The 11,448-nt window shown below is 39.0% G+C and overlaps 1 protein-coding gene across 2 annotated transcripts; it reads right to left on the minus strand.

Moving 5' to 3' along the window:
• Window positions 1-339: 339 nt before the first annotated feature.
• On the minus strand, window positions 340-10,209 carry rgs7bpa (regulator of G protein signaling 7 binding protein a). 2 transcript variants are annotated; one of them, XM_055161824.1, is made up of 6 exons: window positions 10,066-10,209; window positions 5,945-6,111; window positions 1,887-2,017; window positions 1,567-1,711; window positions 599-669; window positions 340-431 (listed from the first exon to the last, which is right to left on the minus strand). In XM_055161824.1, exons 1-6 carry the CDS (start codon window positions 10,207-10,209, stop codon window positions 340-342), a joined length of 750 nt encoding a protein of 249 aa, XP_055017799.1. The 2 variants fall into 2 exon arrangements, with proteins under 2 accessions (XP_055017799.1, XP_055017800.1); XM_055161825.1 differs by lacking the exons at window positions 340-431; window positions 5,945-6,111; window positions 10,066-10,209 and having other exon boundaries at window positions 637-669; window positions 1,563-1,711; window positions 1,887-1,950.
• Window positions 10,210-11,448: the final 1,239 nt, after the last annotated feature.

An 11,448-nucleotide genomic window follows, 5' to 3' on the forward strand; every position in this document is an offset into this window, starting at 1 on the left:
CCACGGACAAAAACAAACAAGAATATTCCCTTTTTTTAAACATGAATCTTTGTATCATTCATTCAAGACTTTAAGGAGGTAACCGGACACCGACCTCTTACATTGGACAAGCAAGATTTGGGACTTAGTTTACCAAAAAAGAGTTGCAAAGTATCTTAAAATATAGGTTCATGACTTTTCATTACATTGCAATTACAATTCTTTGTATTACAAAATAAAATTAGAAAATGGGCAGCCTTTAAAAAAAAGAGAGAGATAGAGAGATTGGAAAATGGCAGTAATAGATTGGTGGGAGACACACGTGGTGAAGGATTGTGGGTAATGGTGTCTTTGTGGCCCTTAGCTGGTTACTAGGCAACAGAGGCCGAAGAAGCGCCTCTTCCTCTGTCGGACCAGTGGGTAGGGAGTCAGGTTCAGCAGGCTGCTGTCATCTGCACGGGCATAGCACAGGGTCAGACCTCAAGTGCTTTATATAATGCTAAATATAGTGTTAAAAAGTACTATACCAAAGTACTTTATATGTACTCTAAATACTGTGTACTTTAGATGCACTTCAGTGTACTTTGAATGTAGTGCATGTATGTATTGAGTGGAGTACCTTGGTTCTTCAGTGGTAAAGGCATAGTCTCCCTGAGTTTACTGAGAAGGTTCTTCATCTCCCTCATATCCCTGAAACACAGATACCAACAACACAAATGTTACGTTCAGTTTGTGGTGATGTTTTACTTGAGTTTGTTTATACAGTGAACTACCCATCAATCTCCTCCAATTACTCATAAACTGCAATTACAGTTTTGAAACCAAGGCTACGTTCAGACTGCAGGGTTTAATACTCAATTCCGATTTTTTTGTGAAATCGGATGTTTTTGCGAGGTCGTTCACATTTCCAATTGAATGCGACTTGTCTGTGACTCCAGTGTGAACGGTAAACGGCCCGAAAGTGTCCCGCATGTGTACTGCAGGACACGATGACGTCAACCTCATGCGTCAACTGCAGCAAGCGTGCTCTGTGTTTACGGAAGTTGTCCAAACATGGACGCGAGCACTGAGCACCTGGCGATTTTACAGCTCCGGCTTCCGCCTGCTTCAGCGCAGAATAGTGATGTTTGTCGCTTGTTGATGACGTGTAGGTCGGATGGATGCGCTTTGGCTGTTCAGACTGAAGTCGCATGTCAAAAGATCGGATATGTATCGGTTTCAGGACAACATATCCAAGTGGCCTAGGTCGCATTTGAAAAAATCGGATCTGTGCCATTCAGACTGTCATTAAAAGATCGGATACAGGTCAAATAGAAGCCAAAAAATCGGATTTGGGTCACTTCAGGCTGCAGTCTGAACGCAGCCTAAGTTATCACTTTACCATTATGGACATACATGTCCATAAGGTTAGGGATAGCCTTTGTTGTCCCCTCAGGAAAGTTTGTCCTCTGCCTTTGACCCATTCACCAGGGGGACCCATCTTTTACCTAATAATACTCAGCATATCCTATGTGTACCAACTGGTATTTTTCTATTTGTAATAGCCTGATAAACAAAGTGCTGACAGAGTGCCCGTGTAGTACTGACTTTTCGATGTTGTCGATGTCAGTGGCGAGCAGCCAGCAGAGCTGAGGACAGTCTGTGGGGGAGGAGGAGGTGTCCTCCAGGATGGGGATGTCCGAGCTCTCGTCCAGACGAGTGTCCAATGCGATGGGCCCACACGGCTCTTTACCTGCACAGAGACATGGATCTGTATCTGCACACAGGCAGGAGCACTTACGAACACAAACTCTATTCATACTCATGCCTTTAATGTAGTCATGTGTTGTAGTGCAATGTGTGTCCAGTAGGGGCATCATAGAGCACATGTGTTGTAGTACAGCTTGTGTCCTGTGGGGGTGTCTGACCTTTGCGGTGCAGTTGCAGAGAGCCGAGCAGACACACAGACTTGAGCATCTCAGTGATGTACATCTCCAGACAGCACTGCAGCTGGATGAAGAGCCGACAGATCTCCGGGTGGATCTCTCCGTCCTCTGGCCTAAACACATGTTTAAATGGAGTTTAAAAAGACTTTTAAAAGCTTTTAGTTGTGTTATTGTGGTGTTCTCTTATCATTAGTATAGTCCCGAGTCCTGCAGTTGAGATATGAATGCTCAGAAAATGTCTGTTTTCACCTACCCCATATCCCCACCCACAGCTCTATATCTGTATTTGATTGCAGTTATTCAACAGATTCCGACCCCAGGTCAAAATATGGATTGAGAAATATCACACAGCCTTTTTCAACAATAAAAATGCATAAAGAAAAATCTACAGCTCGAAATTTTCTAATGAAGAGACATGGCCTATTAGGTCAGCACTTAAACAGAAAGTCAATGAACATTTTGTTGTTTAAAAAAATATGTATATGTAAATACCTTTAAAAAAGCATAATATAAAAAAAGTGTGATACAGTGACCTGAACAGTAAAGCTATGAAGTACTTAACAGAGCATTGTAACTGTACTAACCCAGATGCTAATGCAGAAGCTTCTGTATAAAAACAGTATCGTTGAAAAGGAACTATTTTCATGTTAATATTTGTATTTTTCTGTATAGGACACTGAGTTGAAAGTTGAAAAAGTAGTGTGTGTACTCCAGCTAATACCAGTATTTATCTGTGCTCCTTCAGGTAGTAAATGAATGTCAGTTCAATTATTTGCTAAATTTAGTAGTAAATTGAATTCACATTTTGTCCTCCTTTGGAGTAGACCCCGTGTAGTCCTATTTTAAGACCTGGTTTAGTCCACATTTAGACTTATAATAGTCTGGTTCAGTGGTACTCAGAAGGCCAAATATTTTCTTAGGTAGTACATGCTGTGAACAAACATGTACTGTGTACATACATTATTAATAGTCCCTTTTTAAATATTGTAAAGCACAGATATCAGTACAATTGATCGTAGAAAACATTTTAAACACAATAAAAACAATCATTAAAATAGACAGATAACAGATAATAAAGAAGCTCTTTGTTAATATAAAACATAATTTAGCTTGAATGTTCTGTAACACTTGGGTACCACTCTTTTGATATATAGACACAATAACATCTATTCAATGATTTCCATTTTGTTCAAATTTATTTATTTTTTTCCATACAAATAATCAATTTCATTACAAAAAAGCAACATCTTTAAGCTTTTACAGCTTTGTTCCCTGCACTCCTGACTGAACATGGCCTATATGAAACAAAGTTACTTCTGACACATTTATCTTGTGATTTCTGTGCGTTCCTGTTTACAGCTGTGATCGTGTCAAAGTGTCACGCACATGTGCTGGCTCCGCCCTCTGCACATTAAATGGTAATATATGAACTGCATGTGAGGCCCATAGCACACTATACACCACACTAGAGCAGCAAATGAATTATTGAACCAGAAAATAGGTTACAGCTTAGAGTGCCTCTCACATCAGGGCAGGAGGGGGAAAGTGACCCTGTGTTTGCGGTTGGATAGAGTTATTTTGCTATTCAATGCAGATTTTTATATTCTAGTTTAAAAACGTATATTGAATCCTATGGCTTTTTAACCCAAAACATGCACAAATTGTAAAAGTCTTCCAGTTAAGGTAGTCCTGACCAAGCCTAGCTCAAGATCTAACCCTGACACGTTTAACCCAGAGTGGCTTTGAAGCATGGGTCAAATGCAGAAGACAAATTTCTCTATAGGGACAACAAAGTGTATTTTAACCTTATTTCCTGCTAATGTTCTTGTAGTTTGCTGTCACACACTGACGTTTCTCCTTAGGTCGGATAAACATTTTGTTATCTTAATTCTGGAAAACCTTTAAATACATTTCCGTATACCTAATTCCAGTTGCATTAAGAATTTGAATACACAACTTTTACTGTACGTTGAGGGCAGTGATACCATAGGAGGTGATATTGGCTGCTCATTTCATTTCAGCTATTGTTGTGTTCTTTGGCAACACATTTTACTAACATTGCCTAATCCCATTATAGAATTTCGAACTAATTTTGTGCCATTATGGGCCTCCAAAAGTAAAATTCTACTTTAAATTATACGTTTGACGTCAGATCATTTAGGAGATTTCAACAAGAAGTCATAGGCATTTTGGAAGATAATAGAATGCAGAATATATATTTTCACCTAGAACAAACACAATTAACTTTATAAATAGCTTCACACTTTAAATTAGGATTACTTCTTACTAAAACTTAAATTTTATTGATGCACAAGGGGAATTACCTGGACACAGTAGCTCACACATCACAAAATATCATAATAACAAAGAGCAACAATGTAAATGGTAATAATAAAATCAAAATAAAGTAAAGCATAATTATATAAATGTACATGTACAAGTAAAAATAAAAAGTATACAATCTCCTATCCTCCTTAAATACTGATCCAGGCTAAAGCAGTAGACAGTGTTTTGTATCAGGTCTGTACAGTGCGCTATCTTAAACACATGTGCCTAAAATGGAGGTACTTATGCTAATAAGATGTGCACTTTGGTAAATTTAGTTATGACTGCAGGCGCTGCTGTGGGGCCAGTTGTTCAGGCTTTTAACTGCAGGAGAATCAATGTTTCAGCACCACGGAGAGCGCCGCACCTTTCACTGTGGCTAATCCTGGCTCTTCTATAATATCTCAAGTTTATTTTTATTTTGCATTTGAGTATTTATTTATTTATATGTATGTATCTTTATTTATTTCAAATCCTGGATAACTTATCTTGGCATGAGGCAAATGACTGAACCTTTGGGAAAAATTGATAGCTCAAGGTATTGTAGTTTCGGTGCTGTTTCTTCAGTCATTATCATAAGACTAAAGCATATTTATTAATGACTTATTTCCTACTGGCTGCACTAAAAGAGCAAAGGATTATTTTCTATAGAGTTATATTTTATTAGTAGTATTTTGTTTTGTTTTGCTTTAACTTATTTTTATCATATTGCAGCAAAACAATGCATTTGAGGTGTATATATGCAGAAGTTCAGTATTTTCAGACCAATTTTGTGAGCTACAATTGGTAGTAAATAGTAAAGAAAGTATTTTACTATTAATTAAAATAGACACATTTAAAAATAAACTCTATTTTCAACAAGTCCCTGGTGCGGCGCTGTCCGTGGTGCTGAAACAGAAGTTCCCCAACATTTGACTAGTTGTCTAGGCTCAGATGATTTGCTGATATTTTACATTTCTATATATGTTTCACTGTTAGTATTTATATTGTGGTCTGGATTGACAAATATGGAAACATGAAAAGTGATCTGGATTAGTGATGAGATAAAAAGAACATTTGTGGTAAAGTAAACAAACCACATAATCAGTACAGGAATTGCTTGGTTTCAGATTACAACCGAGTTTGATAATATTAGAAACAGATGGAGGGCTGGGCAAATGTCGATGTCCATTTTTATTGTTGTAATATAGCAAGGAGCTTTGTTGTTTATTTTTTAAACGTGTTATGGTATTATTAACAGGTCAATGTACAGTCACATAATGCCCAAGGCCAAAGATGCTAGTACCAGATTTTACTTTAGGATGTTGATTTCCATCTGTAGTCCTTATGGATTTTGTTTTTGTACATTCGATACTTTAACTACTTACTGTATTGTACTTTAGCCCTTTTATTCAACTATAGAGTTCATTTCAACTGGTCTATTTTTGTATCATTATTTAGATAGCATAATATATTTGGTTTTCATTTCTGCCCTTGTACTTTGCCATTGTTGCACTGGAATTTACCCATTTTGATCGTATCTTGTATCGTTTCTATAATAATGATGAACAAGTCATAAACTAAGGTAACCATCAGTTTTTGGGAGATACATTATTGGAGTAGTTTAATATATTTGATCTTACACAACAAGAACTGTAATGAAGAACATTTTGGTTTACAGTAACGTTATCCTTTGTGTGCATTAATAGTTCTACATTGTTTTGCATGGTCCTTACCCTGAAATAAGCGAGAGGCTGTGGTGTGCAGCACGTGCCATCTCGCAGCCTTTGGTCCTGGTCTTGAGCATTTCAGCGCGCAGAGACGGACAGTCCACCGTGATCTCCCCGATGGAGATCACCAGCTCCCGGTACAGCGCCACCAGAGTGTTAAACTCCTGCACGATCTGTGAAAGAGAGGAAACAACAGCTGTCAATGCAGAATGCATACTTAGACTTATGCACAAAAATACATTAAAATCAATAAAGAATAAATATTTAATGTAAGAGAAAAATTAAATAGTAATAATGGCTTCTACAGGGCCACCAGTGTGTCAAACTCCTGCACGATCTCTGAAAAAATACATTAATACGACCAAAAGATACATATATTAAGTAACAGAAACATTAAATAATAATAATAGTAATGTTTTGAACTTTTTATGTAGCATCTTTCAAGATACTCTACGCCAGGGGTTGCCAAACTAAGGCCCGTGGGCCCACTCTGGCCCTCCAAGCCCCTTTGACCAGCCCCTTGGTCCCTCGGCCCCTCGGCCCTCTGATTTTTTCAATAAAAAAATTGTATTTATATGAAGTATTTATATTTTTTATTAAACTTATTATCACGTATTTACATTTGCCGCTGAATTTGCCGCCTAATTTTCATCATCTGACAAGCTCGGGATCAGTGAGAGTCAACGCACGTGCAGAGTTCTGTAGTGCAGTTAAGGACGGCAAAATGGTGAATGTTAAAATACGAAAAGTTGACAGAGAGTGCAGAGTTTTCAAGGAACAGTGGACGGCCGATTATTTTTTGTTCAGTGTAAGGACCGTGCAGTTTGTCTGATATGTAAAGAAAGTGTGGCATTTTTCTAAGAATATAATCTGCAGCATCAGGGTTGTAAAATTCTGTTATACGGCTAACCTGACCCCAGCCCCCGTCACAGTCAGGAGCGATAATGTGGCCCCCAGAGAAAAAAAGTTTGGTGACTCCTGCTCTACGCAATAGGACTGTAGTCATCCAGTCGAGTGATATTTAAAGGTTCAGTGTACAACTTTGCAACTTTTCCGGTGGACAGTCCGTCACCTGTTTGACTTCAACTTTTTGCTTTGCTTTTTGCTTGAATGTTTCACAGTAGAAATCAAACCTATCAACGTCAAGGGGGACAACTATAGGCTACGTTACAGGTTAAATCTGTGGAGAGGCAACCCTATTCACAGAGAGAATTATTGTATTTTTGAGAAATATAAAAACACCAGTAATGAATAAATGCTAAATAGATGTGTTGATGTTTATGGATCGACAACAGCAGAAAGGTGAAGGCGGTGATTGTGGAGTTTTGGGTGAGCCTGGACAGTTTAACCAACCAATAATTTCTTTAGTCGACTACAGTCCTACGAAGCCTTTTATTACACAATATTTTATCACACCTAGCCACAGTTGCCCTGGAGCAGACTGACGAAAGCACTGCTGATGATTTGTTCCATCGGCCTCTCCAAACACTCACTCGCCACCTTCATACATGTGGGTGAAGTGTCTTGCCAGAGGACACAGTGACTATACTGGTTTAAACTGCCAGCTTTCGAGTTAAAGCGATGATTTCTTTAAACATACTTGACTCTAACATAAAACATAAACTTAAGGAACCATCAGTTTTAGAGGGATACATTATTAGATTTGATCACAGTAGTTTAATGAAGAATATTTTGGTTTACAGTAACTCTATCCTCGATGCAATTTCTCTGGAGTCTCTTTCTCTTTCTGAAAAGTCTGGAGTCTGTAGCAGTACTTCAGACTTTTTTTTTTTTTTTTCCGCGAGACCTACATTTCAATAAGACAAATGAAGCACGGGCCAATTCTGCTCGGATGACACCTCACCCCTCTCCATCCTCTGTTCCACTTTCGGCTCCATTTTGTCCCATTTTAGCTCACACTTTCTTTTTAGATCAAGTTCAGTGAAGGTGACAAAAATACGGTCTGTAAGAGTTATCTGTTGACTTCAGTTTGACTTCTAAGGAAAAGCACACAAGGGGAAACCATCCAATGCAGTTTTTCTTATTATTTCTTGGAATTATTTTGAACATTTTGGCTATTAGTATAATATCTGCAGTATTAGATGTAGTAGTTGTTTTTTTACAGTAGTACTTGTTGATTGACGTGTATTTTGTTACACAATACTTAATACTTGCCATGTATTTTGTAAAATATTCCAATCAGAGTACTACACTGTGAATACTTAGAATACTCTCACTTGCTCAAGCTGGGATTTAAATGGCTCAAGTTTTGTTTGAACTTTGTTTTTACATTTATTTATCACTGATTAGAAAAGGATAATGCACACATGTATTCACCAAAACAGTTTTTTCTTGTAAAATAAAATATAAAATGTAAAATAATACTGACGGAAACCCATTAACACCTGTTACAAACCCCCCAAAATATTTATAGCAAATGTGGATATACTTTATTAATACTTTTATGGAAATTATTATCTTATTTCCTATGTATCTCCTATAATGTTGTGTTGCTATATTTCTTTCTGTTTTTCTTCTTATTAGTTCTATGTATTTATTTATTTTTTTACAGTGGTTAACTTAAATTACTATATGCTGATGGTAGTTTGATCAGATTGACAAGAGCAAAAGTACAAAGTCAGCTTCTGTCTGTATCCTGATGGGGACTGCCAGGTCATTTTGGGTAAATGAAAAAAATAAAAAATACTGCAAAGACTTTTATAGGTATCATTGCTCCAACAGAGAACAGTGGATCACATTACGCAATGAAAGAATCACCAACAAAACAATCATGCCTCTATTTTAGTATTATAAGCGACTACAAGCTCATGTAGTACTTATTACTATATTTAACATTCTTGTTTTTTATCTGTCTTAAATCAGCAATAATGTGTACTTTTTATTTATTTTTTACTATACCAAGCGGGATAACGATAATGCTTTTTGAAATCTTCCTTTTTATTATGAGCGGGTGAAGTCATTATCAAAATTACACTGAATTTTATGTTAATAATATATCTTTTCAATATTTTTTATTTATTTATTTGTAAAACCAGTTTAAATAATCTGTTAAGGAAGACATAATGCATTTGCTCTTGACTCCATCTAGTGGTTCAAAGTGGTATGACAGTTATTATGCGCAAAGTTATTAAAATTTCTTTTGTTTATAAGTTATTGTCAGACACAGATGGAAAATGTCAGTATTTATTTTAAATTTCACACCTTTACGTCTCCAATAATGCATAGAGTCCTTGTACACAGAAGGAAAAACTACATTTGAAGGGGTATAACAACAGAAAATGTGATTAAAGGGGGTATTTTGAATAGAAAGATTATTCTGAAGGACTATGTAGTTAAAACACACACACACACACACACACACGGGAGCACATTCTTGTTTATATATTTCAAAGTTCAACTAAATGTAGCGTAATATGTCCTCTTTACGTGACCACTGTCCCTATGGATGACGGGTAATTGGATCGACGCTGCAGCTTTAAAGAGGGCGAATCCTAAGTCTTATATGTGTCCCGTATTGATTCCACATAAGCCTCGATTGCTTGTATTCCATTACACGGATGGGACGGGGCCATTAGACGCTGCAGAGTACGGAGGTTACTTGGGTGGAAGTGCGTGTCTCTATTGTCCACTCACTGTTTACTCCCGCGTGTCCCCCGGGTGCATTCTGGCGCTGCATGCCCGGATGACGTGCACCTATCCGCGCTCTACGTCTGACCATCCGCAGCCCGGTGTGAATCTGACACAGCAGAGGACATCTGTGTCACGATCACACGCGCACACACACACGAATACACGCATGCATGCACGCTCACGCACACGGACGCACACGCACAACCCGGACCCTGGCGTCTTCGCTTCTGCTGCTGCTGCTTCTTCTGTTATTCTGATCAGTTGTTTTAAAAAAAAAAAAAATCACTTATGTACCACAACTGAGTCTCACCCCTGCGCTCTTTTCGTGCAGCGGCACACAAACGCCAAGGGGGTCTATTTTTAGCTTTGGCCACGCCAGGTTTACAGTGGTTGCAGCAGGGGCTATTACCGCTGCGGGATGGGAACAAAAGCGAGCTAATGCGAAACGTTTAGTGACGTGTCGTGCTCAGACGTACCATTCTGCAGTCGGCCACGGCGCGCTGGGCTTTGCGGCTGCTCTCGGTGCTCTCCCTCCGCTGCGGGTCTCGGTACGGAGGCTTGCCGATCTGGAAGACGCTCGATCTGGGGCGGTTTTTGCGCCCGTTCGATGCAGAACTCATGCATACACATCCACTAAGAAAACAGCCCCAGTACAGAACGGCGTTTCTCCTCTAAGGTGGAGAGGATCTATGGAGATGGTCCGTGATGTCCCCCACCCCTCCACTTCTTCCACCCCACAGCGGTTCTCTTTCCCGATCACCTCAGTCTGAAAATCTGCCCCAAACTCCGGTGTGGCTCGCGATCTTCTCTCGTTTTACGCTCCTCCTTGACGTGCGAGTCCTCTCCGCATTGCCTTTGACTGCAACGGGGTGCAAAGCAAGTCACCTTCACTCCAGCAGCGCGCCGACAAGCACTCAGCTCAAACCATTCACGCCCCAAAATAAAAAATAAAAAACAATAAAGTGCCGAACAGGTCCAGCTAGCTCAGGGCTCTCCTCTCACGAAGCGACGTCGACGGCACTCGCTCACAGGTGTCCTCCAAATGCAGCCATTTCTTATAATTACGCGTTCCCATTAAGAAAAGCGAGAGGTTTTGCTTGAGACGCACAGCCCCTCCTATCGCGCTCGCTGGAATAACGTCCTCCCCCCGCTCTCCCAAAACTTCAGATGAGACGTGCGCGCGGTGCCTGGGGTCTGTTAACCTTGGAAAAAGCAGAGAGGAAAAAGAGCAGAAGGAGGGATGGAGAGATGGAGAGATGGAGAGAGGAGGCAGAGCGGTTGCTACAGGCCTGACGTGGATGAGGAGGCTAACACTGCGCACCCAAAGGACGGGAATACTAATGGACCTCCGCCCAGAGCACTATGCTATAGATATATGCACGCAAACGTGACACGAAGCTCCTCTGCGCACGGTTTGACAGCCATCACATTATAAATCCTAAGAGGTTAAAGATCACCGGATGAAAAATATTTGGATGAGAAAAACCTCTTGAGTTCCAAGTAACAATATTAGTTGTAATTTAACTTTTTATTACATTTTAAATGATATTTCAATCTTGTTTAATTACTTCCCCTCCAAATTGGTTCAAGGATTTTGATATAAGACAAACTTAACTAACTAACTTAAGGGAAGATCTTTAAGTTGAGTTGTAGAGGAGTGGAGAAATCACTGCATGTTTACAGTTTCACTCATTGTAAATGTAATAGTTTATAACTACTTTAAATACAAAAAAAGAACAACATATTTTTTTACTATAACCTTAGTAAATTGAAGGGATCAAATGAGATTTGTGAAACAATTCCATTCATTTCCATTAGTTTTAATGTGAATAGACACACAAGTGCTATTGGTTCAAAAA

This window comes from Boleophthalmus pectinirostris, unplaced genomic scaffold (assembly GCF_026225935.1).
Source record: "Boleophthalmus pectinirostris isolate CB_2022bp ecotype Guang Dong unplaced genomic scaffold, ASM2622593v1 HiC_scaffold_4, whole genome shotgun sequence".
In the NCBI taxonomy this organism is placed as follows: Eukaryota; Metazoa; Chordata; class Actinopteri; order Gobiiformes; family Gobiidae; genus Boleophthalmus; species Boleophthalmus pectinirostris.

Bases quoted from the DNA above. Each gene is read 5' to 3' on its own strand.
- rgs7bpa (XM_055161824.1), bottom strand. From the start codon at position 10,209: ATGAGTTCTGCATCGAACGGGCGCAAAAACCGCCCCAGATCGAGCGTC. The intron at 2,018-5,944 runs GTAAGGACCATG...ACATGTGTTTAG, and splicing joins AGCCTCTCGCTTATTTCAGG to GCCAGAGGACGGAGAGATCC. The intron at 670-1,566 runs GTCAGTACTACA...TCTGTGTTTCAG, and splicing joins GACATCGACAACATCGAAAA to GGATATGAGGGAGATGAAGA.